This window comes from Papaver somniferum, chromosome 2, assembly GCF_003573695.1.
Source record: "Papaver somniferum cultivar HN1 chromosome 2, ASM357369v1, whole genome shotgun sequence".
NCBI lineage: Eukaryota > Viridiplantae > Streptophyta > Magnoliopsida > Ranunculales > Papaveraceae > Papaver > Papaver somniferum.
The window spans coordinates 137,410,091-137,432,822 of NC_039359.1; the positions used below are offsets into that span (position 1 = coordinate 137,410,091).

Below are 22,732 nucleotides of genomic sequence, written 5' to 3' on the forward strand. Positions count from 1 at the left end.
GAAATCTCTTGTTTTTTGAGAGATTTGGTTCAAGCACAAAAACATCATTAAACTCTCTCAAACTCCCCCAAATTATAAACTCCCGAAGCTTCTAGTGTTTTACGACTAACAAGGAGTTTAAGAGATTCTATTCAAATCTCTCACCACTAACAGGGAGTTTAAGAGATTTGGAGGTGTATTTGTAGAAACTCCCTAGAAATCTCTCACCACTAACAGAGATTTTAAAAGATTTTGACAAACTCCCCCACGACTAACGGGGGATTTGCCAACTCCCTAAAAATACGTCAAAATCTCCCACGACTTAACACCCTGTAAATGTTTTTATTAGAGGGAAACCTCAGGGGTTATCTTAATTTTGTCTCCTTTTCTTTTCCTTCAAGATTTTCATTTTTGCTCTTTTGATATCAATTTCCCAACTTCATATTTATCTTTGTAACACCTGCTAGAAAACAATGGATCGTCAATGTCATTCTAGTACTAATTTTCCAGTTCCTCACAAAAAGATGTCTGTAGATATCAAGGTAATCTATATATCTTGTCTTATATTTTCCGATTATGTATATTGAAAATTTTTCCAAGAAGCCACCAGAATATCTAGGTTTTATCATGAATCAATGTTACTTGAGAATCAAAATTTGAATTAGTTTTATGTTTATGTCTAATTGTATTGCTCTTAAATTCTAAGAAATTTGAACTTAAATTAAGGTAAGAAATTCAGTTTTTAGTTTAATGCACACAGTATGTTTGATGCAATGCTTATGTATACAATCCATCAATATCTGGAGAATTCCTGTTTTTGAAACTGCAAAAGAAACAAACATATAATGTCATCAGTGTTAATTTTGAATTCTAGTTTGATCTTCTTGAAGTTACTATTCTCAATCAATTCTGGGTATGTGAGTTTTTCAAGGTTGAGCACGTACTTTGGTTTATGAATCGGGAATTCTTACATTATTTTTTTTCAGAACTTTTTGTCACTGAATATTAAGCTGGGTATGTTTTGTATATTACAGGGAATTAAAACGGATATAATAACATCCGTCTATGACGAGCATATTCTAGTGAGTATTAAAGTTAAGTTCTATTGAATTTTGAAAAATTAGTTTCTCCCGGAAGAATCGTTCTAACTGATACATTGTCAGGTGCTTGCGACTCAGATTGGAGCTATGGGAACGATACTGCATGCAAGGTTTATACATGCTTTCTACATCTCCTTAAAGATTGTGTGCCTTTTTTCTGTTGAGTAGATAATATCATGTTATAACCTTTGTTTCCTCTGCTAGGAAAGAAGAAGGGATGGCTATTCATCCAACTTTCAGTGTGTCAGTAATTTTCGGCAAGCGAGATGAGGTAAGCAATTCACTCTATCAGCTCGTGTAACTTCTGCGTATGTAGATTATTGAGCTTAAAGTCTTCTAATGTACAATCTTTGCAGCCAATGCTAGTGGCATGTGCGCGTCAGCTAATCGAACAGATAAGGTATGTTGCTTTTCCACTATGTAAATTATTGGTGAATAACCTACGGTGATGTATTGGTTGTACGAGCCCTATCCTATTGACACCCCAAAGAGGTCCAGCCTCATGACCAAAACAAATTGTGAGGGTGATCCTTTACTAGGAAACCACCATTAGTAAAGATCAGTGACTTTTCTATTCTGATTCTTCCAATCTTGTAAACGTCAATTCACGGATAACCATTACCTGCATTACTATTTGGATTCCACGTTTTGATATGTCTAAAATTTCAGTATGAACATAATCACCATATATTAGCTGTTGTGTTACCTTCATGTGAGACCAAGAGTTTATGTTATTACGTGTACTGAATCACACACCAGTAGATTCCAAGACTAGACACATGTGTTTTCTGTGGAGACTCTGTTCCTGAATATGCTCAATGCTGTCATCCTTATTTTGTGTTGCAGTAGCTCTGGGTCTCCCAGGACATTACTGCTCTCTCTTGGTCTCAAAGATCACTCACTGGTACTACCTTGAAACTTTACATTTTTCTTTCATATGTGTATATATATATATATCTCAAAGAAAGTAATAGTAGGCAGTGATAAACATTAAGATTACTCTGTTCTGCAGGATACATTGAAAACCATTATTTCCTCTGTAACTGAGAATCGCCTCTGGTAGTTAAATGTTTCCCTAGTAGCATGCCCGTTTCTGCATTCATCTGTAATACATCAAGGAACCTGTTATATAGTGGGAATATGAAGGAGGTGGATCAGTTCCATAGGTTCATGATCGAGACATCTTGTGTTCCTAAAGAGAAAAGAAGAAAAGCATCAAACCTTACACTTTGGTTTTATCGTTTCATTTTCATCACTCTTTTCTTGTTCTTGTAATTTGATAGTAGTTAACTTTGCATGTTTGACAATAGTTTTATTAATCAACAATATTAATTAAGCTGATTTTTGCTAATTTGTTCCATTTCGTGTGCTTTAGTCAAGTATGGGAGATTCACTCATATTTTGTTTCTTTGAATGTTTTGAGAAGTTAGCAAGTTCAGATAGCCAACTTCTTGGCCAATTTTATATCTGATCTGGGATATACTGATGCACATTTAATACTAATTAACCTCTCTATGTTGTATATTTTAACCAGCTTTGACGGTGTTAAAATGACAGTTTAAGTTCCCCCTATTAGAGGTTCTGCCTTCTGTCATCAGATAGCTACTTCCTCTATGTTGGTCCCATATTAGTCCTGCCTGGTCGCTTCTTAGGAGACTGGTGAACTCTAATTACTAACAGAACTACATGTCTATACCAAAAGCTACATGCCTGATCGCTTCTGAGAGTTTCTTCCGCAGTGGTGTGGAGGAACTACATGTTTATATGTATAGTGACTATTGAGTCTGACAATACTGGCTTAGGGCAGGGGGGTTGTGTTTATCAGAAAATCTTGCTTGGATGTCAGATCCAAGGTCTATATTGACTTTAAGGGAAGCATGCTATGGTCTCAACGTGCATATGGAATAATGATAACAGCAGAAGTGGGATTGGTTGTAACTTGTAGGTATTATTTATGCTTATAAAGTATGCTATTTCTTTCTGTTAATCATTCTGTTCAAGGTTTACCAGAGTGTCAAAGCATATGTCTTTCTTTATCTGGTCTAGCTTTAGCATATCAGCTTAATATTTCTTTTCTTGCTCAAGGTGAATCCTCCATCGTCTTATTAGCCTGTAACTTGTGGTATTCAATAAGAAGTAGAAAATTCCGATTTAATGGATTTTTAGGGTTTCAATGGCGAAGATAAATAAAAGCAACAGGAAGAGGAAATGGCAGGCCAACAACAAGAAGAATATCCCAAATGTACGCTCCTCTCTCTTTGTTTCCTCAATTTAGATTTTCTTCTTTCTTCTTAGGGTTTTATAGAAAAAGCTGAATTTATTATTCAATCTACACTATAATATTGATGAACTACTATTGTTGTTGTTATAGGAATCTACTGATAAAAAAGAGCCAATTACTCAACCTGCTCCTTATGTTATTGTAGTTCATGGACCTCCCAAGGCGATTTAGTTAGTAACTGATGTGTAGGTTGGGAAATCCTTGCTGATTAAGTGTCTAGTAAAGCATTATGCCAACCATAATCTTAATGATACTGCAGGCCCCATTTCGATCACAGCATGTATGTTTGCTTCATAGTCTTGACTTATTTCAACTAGTAGACATTAGTTTCACAATCTCATTGTGCTTTTGGTTGAGTGTTTTTGTTAGGTGAACAAAGACGGATACAGTTTGCAGAGTGTCCTAATAATGTCAATGGCATGATCGATGCTGCAAAGTATGCTGACACAGTGATATTCGTCATAGATGTTTGTTATGGGTGCCAAACTTTTAAAAGTTCACGGCATGCCCATGGTTATTTTGGGTGTTTACACATCTTGACTGCTTTGAAGATATAGGTGAAGATAATGAAGAAATACGAACAGCACACTTCAAAAAGGATTTCAGAGAATGAAATATATGAAGGAGCACATATATTCTGCCTATCTGCTCCAGTTGACGAGATGTAAGTATATTTGGATGGACATATCTAACTAGCTTCATAAAGTTCTTATTCCACCACCCTAGCATCTTGTTTATAACGTTAGCCTACTTTTGAATCCAGCAAAAAGGGTAAAAGGAAGATGAAAGTAAATTCGAAAAATGTACAACATGATTTCTTATCCAGCTTGTGATTAGCAGGTATCTGGGGCATGGTATTTGCATACAGGCAAGCTTCATATTGGGTATGGTCCGTATGGAGTTCCATCCTTTGTCTTGGCAAGCTGCACATCCATTTATGCTGGTAGATCGTTTAGAAGATGTCACTCCTGCATACATTGCACATGGATAAAAACTGCGATAGAGACATAATGTTGTATGGTTATCTCCGGGGTTGTGATATCAAGAAAGGAACTAAGGTAATTCTTTTGGCTACATTCACTGATAACGAACTTGATTATTATTCCCATTACTATACATGAGTTACTTTAGATAAAATATTGTGTCACCATCATGTTATCATGAAGAAAACAGCAATGTGTGTTATGTTTCGCTTTCATTCATCTTCTTCTATTATATCATGCTTAATAAGAAATTTTTGATAACAAAGTGTCGTTCTGACACAGCTATCTTATTGATGAGAGCATATCCGAAGCAAGCTGCTATAACATGCTCCTAAATCACAATTTGCTCATACTTTTGCAGTCTTTATTTTCCTTCATATTTTTCTAATTGTGCAAATTTGTTTAATTGAGAAGGATACTGAAATGATATTCAGTGCACATTTTAGGTAATAAAGATAAAGAGTGGCCTATTTGTTGAATTTTATGAACTTATGAAAGAATTGGAACAAAAAAAGGTCAGAATGATTTGTAGTAAATAATGACCCTTATGAAAGTTGTTCTACTGTTCTAGTTCATTCCCCTTGGTTTTTTGATATCTTGGTCCTCTACCTGGTTCACACACTGGTTTTTTTTGCACTTTCTTTACTTCTTTTGCCACAAGTTGTACTTGCATTTTGTTCCGTCAATATATGGACTAACTTAGCTGTGTTACTTCAGGTGCAGGTGCATATTGCTGGCATCAGTGATTTCCCTTTAGCTGGCGTTACAAGCTTAGCTGAACCTCATCCTTCACCACATATTGATAGTACTGATCTGAAGGTACCCACTGCAGATGTTTTAGTTTACTTTTTGCTTGAGATACACAATTCTTCGTACCTACTAGACTATAGGAAGGTGATACTGTATTCTCATATATTCACTTCAAATGCAGATTAATATTATTTGATTTCTAAGGTTATCTTTGTAAAATTGGTCACATACCCTAGTGTATAAACAAAACCCTCGTACACTCTCGTTGGGAAATTTGTTTTTAACTTTGTAAATATTTCTTTTAACCCATGGCGGTGTTTATTAGCAAATTGGTCTTGGGTATATTCTAGGAAGACTTGTTTGTGGCGAGGATGTGAAATACATTTAAACGCAAAAGCACTTGTACCCCAATTCTGTCCTGGTGTATCCCCAGTCCTCACCTGAAATTCGTTTGTTTGTGTATACAAAACTTCCAATTCCAACAATGTTTATTTATGGAGCTTGATACTGCAGCTTTGTTCCTGAAGGGTGTACTGTAGACTTAAACAACAAATCAGAGTGGCGCAGCGGAAGCGTGGTGGGCCCATAACCCACAGGTCCCAGGATCGAAACCTGGCTCTGATAATCGTTTTTTTTTGTTTTGACTTTTGATTAATCCGTTGGATAGCTGATTGGCAGATAGAAACATTAGGTGTAGTACCCATTTGCTGGGGTTGAACTGTACTATCTTTATAGCTTGAATGACACTGATTGGAGTGGACTAGACCAGAAGCAAATAAACAACAGGTTTATTAACCAAAGAAAGTGGCAATGAAAACCATGCATCCAAAGACATATCAAACATAATTTTATTGAACTAAAATGGGACTTACACCTCACACACTCACAACATCCATAATAGAAATTTTTATTGAAGTGAACATTTCTCACTTTCACATGTTGAAGAAAAACAAGCCAAATAACTCCATGAACTAGTACTGGTACTTATCCTTGCTTTTACGTGCAACAATGACCGAATTTATCACATCGTCCATCGGATGAAAAACAGCAAGAACCTCGAAACCTGGTAAATCACTGGGCTCGACAATTGGGTATAGAAAACCACGAGCACCATGAGCACTCCTCAACATTAATAAGGACCCTGGTGCCATGTGCTTAGCTAGATGATCAATAACTTTGCGTTTATCTTCTTTGTTCAAACCAACCAAAGCAGCTAAGAAAACGACTTCATAGTCACTTAAACCAGTTGTAACATCCATAATATCAGTATCATGAAATAACATACGCTCGGACAAGTCAGGATCTGCAGCTACCAAGTTAGAAGCCAGAGCATTGGCTGATCTGTCGATATCATAATTGTGAAACGTAGTGGTTTTCAGGTGGTTTGAAGCCAATACTATCGACGTGAGAGGGAGAGGTCCGGATCCGATGAAAGCGATGTCACTTGGGTTTGCATTTGTGATATAATTGCTCATTATAGTATATTCAAGACGGCCAAGTTTGATGTAATTGGTGTAGTACGGAAACATGCTAATATGATCAAGTGGGATATCATAAGAACCTAACAGCGCTGAGAAGTGAGATTCTAAGAGACCCTCAGCTTCTCCACAGAGACGAATGAGTTTGGAACGGATTCCTTGAACTTTTCCTGGTAATTTGGTGACATCAATTGGAGATGGTGGCATACAAGTTAAGACAAGTCGAGTGAAAAGAGTGTCAACATCTTTTGAAGGTTTGAGGCTCTTCAAGGTTGATAGGTTGTCGTAGATCTCACAAACATTTTGTACTAACACTTCTTGATCACAAGAAACCAATGAACCCAATGAACCCATGACTAATTAACAATCTAGCTGTGTGTGTTGTTTATGGATACTAAGAGCAAAAATGTGACGTATCTTTAAACCGGATGAAGTATGAATCAAGCAATCAATCACTAGAAAGAAATATGGATGTTGAAGAGAATTAGATGATTGTTTGATTGTTTAACCTCCAAATGACTAGGCTATTTATGGACAGTACATGCAATGAAAACACAATATAATATGGTTTTTGTGAACATGAGCACGGCGTAACATAGATCTTAGGACAGAGAAGTGTTCATGTGGTTTTTGTAGCGCATATGGTCTCATAGCTTATGGAACGACTATATCTGTTGACATATAACACACCAAATAGTAGAGGTGTTATCATAGAAAGAAGAAACACGAAAGCGGAAAACATCAAAACCTATAGCAACATATGTTTATTAAGGTATATTCATTTTTATATCCAACTTTTCTTTGCAAGGTCATTGTCATATGATTAGGTTTATTTAACCTTGCATTTTTAGGGCGACAGTAAAAGACAAAAAAGGTCACCCAAACTTAATTCTAAACTACCCTTTATCTCTGATTTTCGAAATGGTCAATACGCTTTTATATAATCGGGATCCTACACCATAATCTGTAGGGATAATTGGGAAAATGCCGTGTATTTCGATGCCCCATTGAAAAAATATCCCATGAAAAAAAAGTTATGAAAAAATGCCCTACCGTTTGATTTTCCATCCAAAAAGTCAAAATCGCGATACTGACTAGTCAATGTCGGCTCTGGTGAGAATATCGTCGTTACTCAACTTTTTCACCCTGAGTGCATCTGTTTATTGATATTTCGACACGTGGATTAGAGGGCTAAAGATGTTCCACGTGGATTGGATTAGACCGACCACTTCATCTTCTATATGTCTCGAGTCTCTTGACATATTAAAACCCAGTGAAGATTAAAAAATAAAGGAAAAAAAATGAGAACCAGATGTAGAGATAATTATCATGGAGAGGATTGATTAGATGGTTTGTGTTTAATTCTTGTTGATTTGTTTATTTGGTGCGGGAGGAAGACAATTTTTTTGCCATTTAAATTCGAGGAACTCCGAAGAACAGATGGAGAATCATTTACAGACGAATCAACATGAAGAACAGTTGAAACCCATTTATGTTTTAGATTATTCCGACACTGCAGTTTTTAGTTTGAATTTGATGAATATGATTAATTTTGTTACAATTGAAGTTAGGGTTTATTGATTTGGGAAAATTCATATATTAGGGTATTTTATTGTTGAAATTTGGGTTTTGATGGAGGATTGTTTGAAATTGAATGATATGGTGAATATATAATTTGAACAATCATGTGTGTGATTCGTGTAATTTGATTTTTAGGGCTCGAAAAGAAATGGAGTTTTGCTGGTAGAATGTATTCGTTTTTGGTGAATATATTGAAGTATATTGGGTCCGTTTGATTTTGGTTTTTTGTGGTGATAGTAGAACATACTTGATTCCTGGATTGAAGATGAAGATGAAGGATTGAAGTTTCTGCCATGAGAATTGAAGATGAACATGAAGAACATAAAAATCACGTGTGGTTTAAGCATGTGAGGGTATTGACCTTTTAACTGCAATTGGAAGGAAAATCAGACGGTGGTGCATTTTTCCATAACTTTTTTTTTTTGCAGGGCAGTTTCCCGACGGGGCACAGAAATATAGGGCAGTTTACCAAGTTTCCCTGATCGGTAGGTTAGAGATGAATAGGAAGGTTAAATTGAAACTGTACAAATCGATTATAGTGTAGATATTTCGGCTAATAATTCTTTTTATAATCGGTAGGTTATTCAACATATATGACTACCGATTATAAGTTGCCCTAAAATGAGTTTTTTTTTTTAAATTCTCATGTATTGAATTTTAAAACCTGGTTTAATCGGAAGGGAATACAACTTAACAACCTACCGATTATAAGGAGTCCCAGATCGAATCCTTGCTATATTCCATAGGTTTTGAGTGTACACAGCCAGCCATAACCACTTGGTTCGTGTTTTGGATGCAGCGTTAATCGGGAGTTAAATATATTACAAAACCTGCCGATTATGAGTTGCCCCAAAATGAGTTTTTTCTAAAATCATTCATGCATTGAATTTTGAAACCTGCTAAAATCGGAAGGGAATACAACTTAACAACCTACCGATTACAAGGAGCCACAGATCGAACCCTTGCCATATTCCATAGGTTTTGAGTGTACACAGCCAACCATAACCACTTGGTTCGTGTTTTGGATGCAGCGTTAATCGGGAGTTAAATATATTACAAAACCTACCGATTATGAGTTGCTCCAAAATGAGTTTTTTCTAAAATCCTTCATGTATTGAATTTTGAAACTTGCTAAAATCGGAAGGGAATACAACTTAACAACCTACCGATTACAAGGAGCCACAGATCGAACCCTTGCCATATTATATAGGTTTTGAGTGTACACAGCCAGCCATAACCACTTGGTTCGTGTTTTGGATGCAGCGTTAATCGGGAGTTAAATATATTACAAAACCTACCGATTATAAGTTGTCCCAAATTCAAGTTCTGAAAGCTACCATAATCGATAGATATGCTAAATACAATACCTACCGATTATACGAAATCGATAGATTATTTTGTTAAACAACCTACCGATTGTAATATTCGGTTATGTTATGAGTCAACTTTCTTTCCGATTATGGTGTTGTTTGGTTCCAAGAAACATTTTTTTTACATAGAATAATCGAGAGGGTAATAAAAACTAAACCTACCGATTATTAATCGGTAGGCATTACCACATCATAAGCTACCGATTTTTGAGTAGCCCAAAATTGTTAGGGTTTGTTACTTATATACCTACCGATTATAGGAAGCCCCAAATCGAACCACTGCCAAATTCCATAGGTTTCGAGGGTACAGAGCCGACCATAACCATTTGGTTCGTGTTTTGGATGTAGTCATAATCGGAAGGTATATGGATTACATAAACTTCCGATTATAGGTTGCCCTAAAATAAGTTTTCTTCTAAAATCCTTCATTTAATGAATTTGAAATCTACCATAATCGGGAGGTATTGTTACTCGTAGCTTTCCGATTATGGGAAGCCCAAATCGTTAGCTTAGACAGGTTTTAATTCGTCCGATTATATAGGAGCCCCAAATTTCACCATTGCAAAAATCTAAAGAATTCTAATTTCTATAGTTTAACAATCGGTAGTCTCTTGAGGATCTTGTTACTCCCGATTGTTATAGAAGCCAGATACGAGTTTGGCACATAAACGAACTTAATCGATAGTGTAATCTAGTTAATAACCTTCCGATTAGGTATTTACAATCGGGTACAGTATATCTTCCGATTATGTAAGGGCATTAACATATTCTCCGCGTTTTTTGGACATCCCTTAACGTAGTGTATAGATTGGGAATAAAAAAATCGCCCCTAAAAATTCCAGGTTATTTAACAGCCAAAGATATCACTTGTGGCAAATAATACCTTATACATGGGTTAGGTTCATGTGACATTCAAAGATCACTTGTGACTATAATACCTAAATTTCGAAAATGATATTTTCACATTCTCCAAGACTCATCTAGGTGTAACAGTTGGTCTTTACCAAGGCACATTGAGTTGCTCCATTTTCAAATGCATACATTATATATTCTAGAGAGAGGGTTTTGTTAACTTGTATACCCGTATACATGTTAAGATATAATAAATAATCGTTTAATGATATTGAAAATTGTGTTTTTTTATCTTATTCTACTAGAAATTGGTAATTTTTGCACTAAAAACAACAAATCATGTTCCCAATGTAAAGAATTGTTGTTTTCATTGCAATAAAATAAACAAATCTTGTTTCCAATACAAAAAAATGTTAATTTAATGCACCTTAACATGTATACGAATATACAAGTTAAGAGGACCCTTCTAGAAATATACATAGAACCTTCAACCTTATATGGACAAAAATCTAATTTTTTATTTTATTTTTCATTACATGCATATCCACTCCATTGTCCAGTGGATGCATATATAACATGTCGTCATTTCTTCAACGAATGCACACACAACACTCAACCGTGTTTTGTAGATCCAAAAATAAGGCAGGCAAATCCGTGCAATGACGCAACATCCCAAAGGGAGCATCAAAGCTCATAACTTATGTAAAGGGTTTTGTAAGCTCGAGAATGAGTTTTAACTTTTAAGCTTCCATAAATTTCTTAGTAAAATAAGCACTCCAGTAGCCATACTGCTTATGTTGACTTTTAAGGACTGTTGCCATGTATAGTTGCTTTCTTCAACCGGTGTGTCTCTTTTCCCCGGCGAAGTGTAAACATCCACTTAAGTTGCGCCTAATTTTTGAATTCTTTTTTGTCTGACTTCCGTCAATCTTGTGAGTTGAACTTTTCTTTTTCTCGACAAATTTTGATTTGTTCTTATTCAAAGTACTTAGTACTTTAAAAGTGCATTTATAACACAAATTTCATGCATATAATTGTAAATAATTAGTATATGAAAAGAAAATCGTTGGTAATTGCTTAAACGCGCTGCTGAAAATTCATCAAAGTCAACCGTTATAGAGAATAGTGTTTTGCTTCCTTGTGCTGCACTTTCGATCTATGCAGTCCACGAGTATCAACAGCCAACATGCATGACCATATTAAAGCCGCTAACTCACGGGGCATGAAGAATATTTGACTAAAAATGAATTGTTTAGGTTCGGTGGAACGATTCCTAGTGAAGTCTGGGAAATATAGGGTAAGTGGGTGAAACTTCTCGAGCTACCAACTGGTTTTGCAAAAATTTGTTTATACACACAAAATCTCCCAAATTATCCTTTGTCCTTGCACATTGTTTTTCGTTTGGTTGTTTGCCTACTTTCGATCCTGATTCCTCCACAACGAGTGATCCCAGTTTCCAGGGCATCCGCCTCTTGCGAGGGTTACATCTTTGCGTGCAACAAAAGAACTCAAATCTCTCTCCTTTAAATTGGGTTGAAACAGTAAGACTGTTGTTTGTTGGTAGAATAAAATTCTGTTCAAGGATCCGTGTATTTTGATTCAATATATGAGACATCCAGTCAAGGTTCAAATTTGAAATCTTAAAACTAATTCAACTTCAACACATCCCACAATCCTTCAACAACAACGTTATGTTTGGCCAAGTCAACATTTTAAAGCTCAAATGACAAAATCCAACATTTTAAATACATCAAATGCTCTTCCCACATATCTCATTATATTCCAACATCATCATAATTAACCAAAAAATATAGAGATCGAGAAAGCTAAAATATATCTTCATAAACCTAATATTTCCCTTATCTTACCATCTCCAAGAAAAAAAGAAAAAATAAAGAAAGAAAGAGCTAATATATATCCACTTAATTCTCATTTTTCTCTTGTATCAACAAACAATCATCAAGAGGGTAAAATTCAATTCATTTTCTTGTCATTCACAAGAATATAGAACATGGGTTTAATCAAAGAAAGAAGAGATGTTTTCAACGTAATCGTATTTGCTGTTTTATCCATTTTCTTGCTCATCAACAGTTCCCAACATGTTGAAGGGATGAGGATATTACGAGAAGATAGAGATTTGTTATTGATGAAAACGGAAAATGAAGGCGTTACCAACTCGAATAATCAGCTTGAATTTACAATTCATCAGCAGTCATTACAAAGCAGGACACTTCCGAATCCTCGTTCACCTTCTCCTTGCACTAATCTCTCTGGTAGAGGTAACACTGGTAGTTGTCCATCGAGTACGAGTGCCATGACGACCATGAACGTTGCTGGTAGTCTTAAGGATAGTGAAAATACGAATAAGAAGACGGAGGTTGAAAATAAAAACAGGATTGAGCTTGTAATTCATCAGCAGTCTTTACAAAGAACAGTTCCGAATCCTGATACACCATCTTCATGTACTAACCTTTCTGGAAGATCTGGTGGTAAATGTCCATGAAGTAATAAGTTCACTATCAAGATGGAGTTGCATATATAACAAGATTAAACCCAGGAGCATGACCAATCTAGACTAATCTAACGGATATGTGATCGATATACTGTAAATATCCGATCCTTATTCCACCTGATTATTTTTTATTCTTTTTCCTTTTGCATGGGAACACATTTTCGGCAAGAGTCTCTCGTCGTGGGAACTGTGAACCATGCAAAGGGGGTGCATGTTTAGTTGACCGTGCTAATTTATTTATTTTTTTCTCCCAATTAAGTTGGGTTCTCTTAAAAAGCTTAATTGTAAAGATTTGTTTAACAATAAAGATTTAGTAAAAAAAAATATTGATATTACATGTATTTGGTTTCAAAATGACAAATGACAATACCACCTCATGACCTGAACAACCCTCCTTATATCCCCATCCAAGGTAGATGTCTATGGGATAGATTTAGTAGATGAAGGTGCTCCTATGTAGTGATATGATCAGCGCCAGAGTTTTAAATTTGCCATTCTTAAGTTTGTGAAGCATACAACAACTAATGTTGCAAAGAAAGTTGTCAAAGACTGGAAGAGTTGGCGTAAGCACGAAAGGATCATCCATAAATTTCTTTGTAAAACACTCCAATATATAACGATATTACCATAGTTGCTTTGTTTTACTGGTGTATTTACCCCCTCAAATGAAATCCACTTGTGCCTGACTTTTGATTCCCCTTTTGTATGACTTCTGTTGGGTTGAACTTTTCTTTTTCCTGATAAATTTTGATTTTTATTTTGAATTAACTTAAAAAATGCATTCACAACACGACTTTCATATAATTATAAAAAATTTACATGAAAAGAAAATAGGTGGTAACTACCTAGACGCGCTGCCGCATATTGATCAAAGTCAACAGTTGTAGACAACAGCACTGTTTTGGTCCCTTTATGCTGCACTTTTGGTCTCTGCAATACAAAAGTGCAATGTCAATACCCCATACTAAACCCGATCTCTGCAATGCAAAAGTGCTATGTGTGTATGAACAAGCAATGTCCATACTGTTGGGAAAATTATCACCCGAGCGCAGCGGAACACAGGATCACAAAGGGTAATTGGTGATTTGAACCAAACATGGGAGAAATAAGAAGATGGACAGAAGATAAACAAGCACACAGAACCACAACACAAGATATACGTGGTTCACCTTTATAGGCTACATCCACGGCCAACACCACAAGAAAAACTTCCATTAATCAAAGATCATTACATGCTCTTTACGCAACCCAAGACAAGACTCAAAGAGTTAACAAGACAAGACCCGAGAACACCATCGAAGAAACCATAGAAATCAAATCTCTAACCATTCCTCAAACCAGCCTCATGTTTTCTCTTCTACACCTTCTTCATAGCTGCTACTAACAAAAGAGAAACATGGAGATACTAGAAACTTGGTTTAGGGCAAAGCCCCAAACCCTAAATACTAGAACACCAAAATCCTCTCTCTACAAGTTTTCCTCTCACACCGATATTGACCTTCACGGTAGCACTCGATCTTCCCTAACAAAGAGACCAAAATCCTAAGCACAAAGATTTACCACTATTCTAGGTTGGATGTCTACAAACCTACAGTTCCATTAATATATATGGAGAAACTAACTTGTCCCTTAAGAAGCCCTAACATTGGGAACAAGTTTTCCTAACTTGGCTCTTAAGATTTCCTAAACATTAGGAACAAGTTTAGTCAAGATAGAGTTTGACCAAAGCCAAACTCTTTTCACCGACTACACCCCCACAATGCTCCACCTCGGATCATGCTTTCAAGCATGAGACGATCATAGGAAATTACCTCCATCTTCCCCCAGATTTATTCACCATCTCTATATACCCGTAGAATTAATTTTGAAGCTCACATCTGAACTTCCATCTTCATAGAACCATATCTTCGACCAAACCATGACGTTGATAAAAGTCTTCAAACCATATTCTTCTTGAAGAATACTTGTGAAACTGGCCACGCCTCACAAACACCATGAAAATCTTCTAACACTATTAACGAATCCTTGCACAGACTCCACCATTGATCACCAAAAAAACCATCCAGAAGAATCACCATTAGCTCCGCCTAATCAGTAAGCTAATAACATATTGAACTCTAATCCAGAAAGGAAGAATTAGCTTCAATATTATACTCCATCACATGTCACGATTGCCGTGTATGTGAAACAAACCATCAAACATCTCCACTGTGATTAACATGCTTAATCCTTTAAACGATTCTCAAAGCGATCACCAATCTGACATACTTTTACCACATCACACCAAACATACTCGCTTAGAATATATACCGTGTGAATGCCCATATTACCGTGGTACATGCTTTCGATATCGGCCACATATATTACGTGCAAGCCATCAAGAATACTTTAACATAGACTTAAAAACATAAATCTATAACATCTCATGCATAACTTCGAAGCGTTGCTAGACTTGCTTCTACATGAGACTTCGCTGCCCCATCCTTTCTTCAAACTTTGTAACCCATTATTTATAGTGTATGATTACTAACACTCTTCAAGAAGTATATATGTATTCCACCTCATTCGGTCTTAGTCTGCATCCCATACTACATTATAAAACAAAACAAAGAACATGCACTTCTACCAAGTTGAACCTCAGTGATTTGTAAATCACATCACAAATCCATCTTTGTGTAAACACCGGTTAAAACATTATCTTCAAAACATATTTCTCCACCAGAACAATAAACCATCGTTCAATTCCAGATTCAGTCATACCAGCCCGTCCATGCTCTGAAACCAATTGTTGGGAAAATTGGCACCCGAGTGCAGCGGAACACATGATCACAAAGGGAAATTGGTGATTTGAACCAAACATGGGAGAAATAAGAAGATGGACAGAAGATAAACAAGCACATAGAACCACAACACAAGATATACGTGGTTCACCTTTATAGGCTACATCCACGACCAACACCATAAGAAAAACTTTCATTAATCAAAGACCATTACATGCTCTTTATGCAACCCAAGACAAGACTCAAAGAGTTAACAAGACATACCCGAGAACACCATCGAAGAAACCATAGAAATCAAATCTCTAACCATTCCTCAAACCAGCCTCATGTCTTCTCTTCTACACCTTCTTCATAGCTGCTAGAACACCAAAATCCTCTCTCTACAAGTTTTCCTCTCACACCGATATTGACCTTCACGGTAGCACTCGATCCTCCCTAACAAATAGACCAAAATCCTAAGCACAAGAATTTACCACTATTCTAGGTTGGATGTCTACAAACCTACAATTCTATTTATATATATAGAGAAACTAACTTGGCCCCTAAGAAGCCCTAATTTTGGGAAAAAGTTTTCCTAACTTGACTTTTAAGATTTCCTAAACTTTAGGAACAAGTTTAGTCATGATAGAGTTTGACCAAAGCCAAACTCTTTTCACCGACTACATCCCACACATACCCCATAGTAAACCCGCTGACTCGCACTTCATGAATTTTTTTTGAATAAGAATGCAACACTGCTAATGGGTATCAGTTAACTGGGAAGAGTATCACAAAGAATTGTAAGTTTATTTTATATGAATTCTGGTATCCGTCTTAGTAATTTGGTATCCCGATTAACATCCATGTAAAAATTGATGGTTAAAAATTGATTTTGGATTGTTATGCGAGTGAACTCAGGACAAGGGGATGGAACCGCGCCTCTATCTGCCAACTAGTACAAGGGTTATTTAAACAAAATCTCCTAAATTAAATTCTTCATTTATATTTTGTAACAAAACAATGAGATTGTTTACCCTCTCGCATTTTTTATCTTAGCTCCGCCACAGTCAATGATGTTAGTTTTCTGGATGCCTGCATGCAACAAAAGACCTTAATTTTTTTGCTGTTTTTTACAAGTGTGTTGAAACGGTAAGAGCATTGTTTGTTGTTGGTAAAATAAAATTCTATTCAAAGATGCGTGTATTTTGCTTCAATATATTAAATTGCGGCGAGTCTGAAGCTTCAGAAAGCCAAAAATCCTTTTCGTGTGCAGCTGATCAGAAATGCTTATACCCCCTTTGCCGGGTTTGAACTATCTTTATAGCTTGAATTACTGGAGTGAACTAGACCAGAAGCAGGTAACCAACAGGTTTAAACCAAAGAAAGCGGCACTACAGACTATGCATCATCTGAAGACATATCAAACATAATTTTATTGAACTAAAATGGGACTTACACCTCACACACTCACAACATCCATAATAGAATTTTTTATTGAAGTGAACATTTCTCACTTTCACATGTTGAAGAAAAAAAAACCAAGCTAGTAACTCCATGAACTAGTACTGGTACTTACTCTTACGTGCAACAATCACTGAGTTTATGACGTCGTCCATCGGATGAAAATAAAATAAAATAACTCCATGAACTAGTACTGGTACTTATCCTTGCTTTTACGTGCAACAATGACCAATTTATCACATCGTCCATCGGATGAAAAACAGCAAGAACCTCGAAACCTGGAAGATCACTAGGCTCAACAATTGGATATAGAAAACCACGAGCACCATGAGCACCCCTCAACATTAATAAGGACCCTGGTGCCATGTGCTTAGCTAGATGATCAATAACTTTGCGTTTATCTTCTTTGTTCAAACCAACTAAAGCAGCCAAGAAGACAACTTCGTAGTCGCTTAAACCAGTAGTAACATCCATAATATCAGTATCATGAAATAACATTCGCTCGGACAAGTCAGGATCTGCAGATACCAAGTTAGAAGCCAGAGCATTGGCTGATCTGTCAATATCGTAATTGTGAAACATAGTGGTTTTCAGGTGGTTTGAAGCCAATACTATGGACGTGAGAGGCAGGGGTCCGGATCCGATGAAAGCGATGTCACTTGGGTTTGCATTAATGTAAACTGCAAGATGAAACTTGGCTTATATAAAGACAACTCTCTTTATTGATGTTTAGAAAATCTCTCAAAACTAAACACAAGCTCTAATCTTGCTCATATGATCAACCACAACTTTGGTGATCATATATATATAGAACTATGAATTCCTTTTCCTAGTCCTATTACCTTATTACATGTCTTTCCTTTTCTTAGAACTAGATGACTTCTAATTCCCTTAGGATTACATCAATTTCCTAATCTTGTCCTAACCAGCTTGTTAGTGACTTCGATGTTGAAGTTTAACCAACATTCTCCCCGTTAAGCTTCAACCTTACCCGTGACATATCTTGTACTACAATCAATTGTCTCATTTCTTCAAACTTGATCCGAGCTAATGCCTTTGTCAATATATCTGCTTTCTGCTCATTTCCTGGTATGTGTTCAACGTTAATAACCTCCTTCTCGATGCATTCTCGTATGAAATGATACCTTTTATGAATGTGTTTCGTCTTCCCATGAAACACTGGATTTTTAGTGAGTGCAATTGCAGACTTATTATCAATCTTGATGAGAACTTTTTCAGGTTCTCTTCCTTTGATTTCACCCAACATTTCTTGAAGCCATATTGATTGTTTAGCTGCTTCTGTTGCGGCCATGAACTCAGCTTCACAGGATGAGAGGGCAACAGTGTCTTGCTTCTGTGAACACCATGTAATAGGTGCTTCTCTTAGATAAAATATATGACCAGTTGTACTTTTTCCATCATCTTGGTCAATATTATGACTGCTGTCACTATACCCAACAATTCCTTTTGATCCTCCTCGACCATACTTCATTCCATAGCTGATTGTTCTTCTTAGATATCTCAATATCTGCTTTATTACATCACCATGAGACTTGCGTGGACTCTGCATATAACGGCTTGCTACTCCCACAGAGAAAGCCAAGTCTGGTCTTGTGTGTAACAAGTATCTAAGGCATCCAACATTTCTTCTATAACTCGTTGGATCAATCTCTGCTTCTTCTTGTGCCTTTGAAACTTTAAGTCCAAACTCCATTGGTATCTTAGTTGGATTACAAGTTTCAAGTCCCGCTTCTTTCAGAATTCTCCTTGCATAAGTTTCTTGTTTAATCTGAATCCCATCTACTCCTTGATGGACTTCTATGCCAAGGTAATAAGTGATTTTTCCGAGGTCTGACATCTCAAACTTTGATGACATTTCTCTCTTGAACTCATTGATCACCTTAAGGGAGTTTCCAGTCAAAAATAGATCATCTACATAGACTGCAATCACAAGAAGCGTTCCCTTTTCTTCTCTTCTGTATACTGATGTTTCTTTAGAGCACTTAACAAATCTGATTTCTCTTAAGATTTGATCTAACTTTGTATTCCAGGCTCGAGGAGCTTTTCTTAGACCATATAGAGCTTTTGATAACTTATAAACCTTATGCTCTTGTCCTTTTACTTCAAAACCTTCTGGTTGTTCAACATACACATCTTCTCGCAATTCACCATGTAAGAATGCTGTCTTAACGTCTAAGTGGTGAATTTCCCAAGAGTTTGGTGCTGCTTCTGCTATTAAGAGACGAATTTTCTCTAGTCTAGCAACTGGTGCGAAAACTTCATCAAAGTCTATGCCTGATTCTTGAACGTATCCTTTAGCTACAAGTCTTGCCTTATATTTGTTGACAGTACCATCAGCATTCCGTTTTATTTTGAAGATCCACTTAAGACCAATTACTTTTACCCCACCTGGATTATCAACTAGAAACCAATTCTTGTTTCTGTTGATTGAAATAATTTCTTCTCTACATGCTTGTGTCCATTTAGTCGAGATCTTTGCTTCCTGAAAATTCCTTGGTTCATCATTAACAGAAAGTAGCATTATCTCACATTCTTCTGCAGCTTGAAGAACATAATCCTCCAGATACTGTGGTTTTTGTATCTGTCTTGTTGATTTTCGCAGTGGAATGGGTTGAGTTATTTCATCGATCTCTTCTTCTTCTTCTTCTTCGTTATTCTCAGTGTTTTCATTATTCTCTTCTCTTTCTTGATTAACATCATTGTTTCCATTGATATTGATGATTATGGGTCCTTCGCCTTCATCAATTACTTGACCCCATCTCATGTGAAACATTCCTGGATCCCTACTTGGTCCATCATTAGTTTCTTTCCAGTTCCAGTTTGCTTTTTCATCGAATACCACATCTCGACTCACTATTACTCTTTTCGTTGTTGGATTGAATAATCTGTAAGCTTTGGACCCAGGCTCAATTCCTAGATTCACAAGAGTCTGAGATCGATCATCCAGTTTCTTAAGAGTTGCAGAATCAACTTTTGCGTATGATTTGCAACCAAACACTCTTAAATGATCTATGTTTGGTTTTCTCTTTCGCAAACTTTCATATGAAGTCATGTCTTTCAGAGCTTTCGTAGGTATCCTGTTTATTAGGTATGTGGAGTGTCGTACAGCTTCTCCCCATAGATAATTAGGTACCTGCATAGCCTTTAAAGAACTTCTTGGCATCTCCATTAGAGTCCTGTTTCTCCTCTCCACCACTCTGTTTTGTTGTGGTGTATATGGTGTAATAGGACCACATAAATCAGCATGAAGAAGCTCTAATGGCTTTGGAAAACCTTGACGCGTTTGTTTCTCAACTAAACATGATTCACAGATCCTTGATTCATCGTTTATCTGTGGTATCCCTCGAACCATCTTGTTCTGAGACATTGCCTTTAAAGTTCTAAAGCTTATGTGTCCTAACCTTGCGTGCCACTTCCATGTCTGATCTTCCAGTCTCATATTCAGACACAATGGCCTTCCAATCATGAGACTTATCTTGTAGAGTCTATTCTGTGAGCGTGAGACTCTAACTAAAAGTCTTCCACTTGGGTCATGAACTGTTAGATAATCTTGTCGCATTCTAACATCACATCCAACTTCTGTAGCTTGTCCTAAACTTAGAATGTTGCTTTGTAAGTTTGGGATGAAGTAGATGTTTGTGACAAGCTTCTGTTCTCCGGTCTTGCTCTGAAATAGAATTGATCCTTTCCCTTCAATTTCTACAGAAGATACATCCCCAAACTTCACTTGTCCTTTGATTTTCTCATTGAGTTCAGAAAAGTAGTGTCTCTTACCAGTCATGTGATTGCTGGCTCCATTATCTAAATACCATACTCCTTCTTGACTATCCTTTGTTTCATAGTTCTTTGGTATTAATTTCTCTTCGTTTAAGAATACCACTTCGTGCATGAAAAGAGCAGTATCGGCTTCCCTTGTTTCATTCTTGTTTGCTTCTTCCATCTTTTGTATTCTTTCAGCGCATACAGAGGAGAAGTGTCCTGGTTTATCACATATGTAACAAATAATGTTTGATCTATCCTTCTTTTCTTTTCCTTGGTTTTGATCATTCTGACTTGTTGTTCTATCTTGTGAGTTAAACCTTCCTCCCCTTCCTCGGCCTCTGTTTACTCTACCACCTCTTCCACGACCTCTTCCTCTTGTCGCAGAGTTTTGTTGGTAAGAGTTTGTGTACAAGAGTTTTCCTTGAGTTTCTCCATTGTTTTCTTCATCAAGGATTCTTTCTTCATATGCTTTCAATCTTCCAATTATGTCTTCATAGCTAGTTTTCTTTAAATCTAAGACTTGTTCGAGAGAAGCTATGATATGAATATACTTGGATCTTGGTAAACTATTGACAAAATTCTTTACCAGTTTATCTTCATCAATGGATTGTCCAAGTGACGCAGCTTTTGAGGCTATCTCTGATAGCTTTCCTGCAAAGCTATCAATAGTATCAGTTTCTTTCATCTCCATTCTTTCAAATTCAGACATTAAGGTTTGCAGACGGGCTTCTTTAACTCTATCAGCTCCGAGATTACGTGCCTTTATTGCATCCCAAATTTTCTTTGAAGTTTCCTGTTCACCAACTTGTAGAACAAGACATTCTGGTATTGCTTGAAAGAGTAATCCAATGGAAACATTGTTTTTGTCTGGGTCCAATGTACCAGGATCAATTGTTTCCCAAACTTTGTAGATTTTCATCAGTACCTTCATTCTCATGGCCCATACTGTGTAGTTTGTGGCGTTGAGGATTGGAACTTGTATTGATGGTGGCGTGAAATGTTTTGCACCCACAATGGTGGTTTCGTTTTCCATGGCTCAGAAACAAGCTCTAATACCAATTAATGTCAACTGCAAGATGAAACTTATCTTATATAAAGACAACTCTCTTTATTGATGTTTAGAAAATCTCTCAAAACTAAACACAAGCTCTAATCTTGCTCATATGATCAACCACAACTTTGGTGATCGTATATATATAGAACTATGAATTCCTTTTCCTAGTCCTATTACCTTATTACATGTCTTTCCTTTTCTTAGAACTAGATGACTTCTAATTTCCTTAGGATTACATCAATTTCCTAATCTTGTCCTAACCAGCTTGTTAGTGACTTCTATGTTGAAGTTTAACCAACATGCATTTGTGATATAATTGCTCATTATAGTATATTCAAGACGGCCGAGTTTGATGTAATTGGTGTAGTATGGAAAGATACTAATATGATCAAGTGGGATACTGTAAGAACCTAAGAGAGCTGAGAAGTGAGATTCTAAGAGACCTTCGGTTTCTCCACAGAGACGAATGAGCTTTGAACGGATTCCTTGGACTTTTCCTGATAACTTCGTCACATCAATTGGAGATGGTGGCATACAAGTTAGGACTAGTCGAGTGAAAAGAGTGTCAACATCTTTTGAAGGTTTGAGGCTTTGTAAGGTTCATAGGTTGTCATAGATCTCACAAACATTTTGAACTAACATTTCTTCTTGATCACAAGAAACCAATGAACCCAATGAACCCATGGCTATTAAATTAGTTATGTGTGTTGTTTCTGGATACTAAGAGCAAAAATTTGACGTATCTTTAAAGAGGATATGAAGTATGAATCAAACAATCAATCACTAGCT

General features: G+C 36.5%; 2 protein-coding genes, 1 non-coding gene and 1 pseudogene across 5 annotated transcripts; 2 read left to right on the forward strand and 2 right to left on the reverse strand.

The window, feature by feature from the left end:
- Nucleotides 1-180: 180 nt before the first annotated feature.
- LOC113349236 (proteasome assembly chaperone 3-like) lies at nucleotides 181-5,299 on the forward strand. 3 transcript variants are annotated; one of them, XM_026593168.1, is made up of 11 exons: nucleotides 181-521; nucleotides 1,014-1,061; nucleotides 1,143-1,189; nucleotides 1,284-1,350; nucleotides 1,436-1,479; nucleotides 1,926-1,983; nucleotides 2,092-3,024; nucleotides 3,165-3,321; nucleotides 3,730-4,024; nucleotides 4,201-4,418; nucleotides 5,061-5,299. In XM_026593168.1, the coding sequence occupies exons 1-7, from the start codon at nucleotides 453-455 to the stop codon at nucleotides 2,140-2,142; spliced, it is 384 nt and encodes a 127-aa protein (XP_026448953.1). In that variant the 5' UTR covers nucleotides 181-452; the 3' UTR covers nucleotides 2,143-3,024; nucleotides 3,165-3,321; nucleotides 3,730-4,024; nucleotides 4,201-4,418; nucleotides 5,061-5,299. The 3 variants fall into 3 exon arrangements, with proteins under 3 accessions (XP_026448953.1, XP_026448952.1, XP_026448951.1); XM_026593167.1 differs by having other exon boundaries at nucleotides 2,092-3,321; nucleotides 3,718-4,024; XM_026593166.1 differs by having other exon boundaries at nucleotides 2,092-3,321.
- A 346-nt stretch (nucleotides 5,300-5,645) lies between these two features.
- On the forward strand, nucleotides 5,646-5,717 carry TRNAM-CAU. Its single transcript has one exon. It is a non-coding gene; the product is annotated as a tRNA-Met (tRNA).
- A 245-nt stretch (nucleotides 5,718-5,962) lies between these two features.
- LOC113354002 (nicotianamine synthase-like) lies at nucleotides 5,963-7,045 on the reverse strand. Its single transcript, XM_026597460.1, has one exon. It carries the CDS (start codon nucleotides 6,923-6,925, stop codon nucleotides 6,065-6,067), a length of 861 nt encoding a protein of 286 aa, XP_026453245.1. The 5' UTR covers nucleotides 6,926-7,045; the 3' UTR covers nucleotides 5,963-6,064.
- Nucleotides 7,046-17,223: 10,178 nt separating this feature from the next.
- On the reverse strand, nucleotides 17,224-22,627 carry LOC113352034 (annotated as a pseudogene).
- Nucleotides 22,628-22,732: the final 105 nt, after the last annotated feature.

What these genes read in the sequence shown, in the direction of transcription:
- LOC113349236 (XM_026593167.1), top strand. Translation starts at nt 453, where the DNA reads ATGGATCGTCAATGTCATTCTAGTACTAATTTTCCAGTTCCTCACAAA. An exon ending in AGATGTCTGTAGATATCAAG is followed by an intron (nt 522 to 1,013) that starts GTAATCTATATA and finishes TGTATATTACAG; the next exon opens with GGAATTAAAACGGATATAAT. An exon ending in CAGCTAATCGAACAGATAAG is followed by an intron (nt 1,480 to 1,925) that starts GTATGTTGCTTT and finishes TTTGTGTTGCAG; the next exon opens with TAGCTCTGGGTCTCCCAGGA.
- LOC113354002 (XM_026597460.1), bottom strand. Translation starts at nt 6,925, where the DNA reads ATGGGTTCATTGGGTTCATTGGTTTCTTGTGATCAAGAAGTGTTAGTA.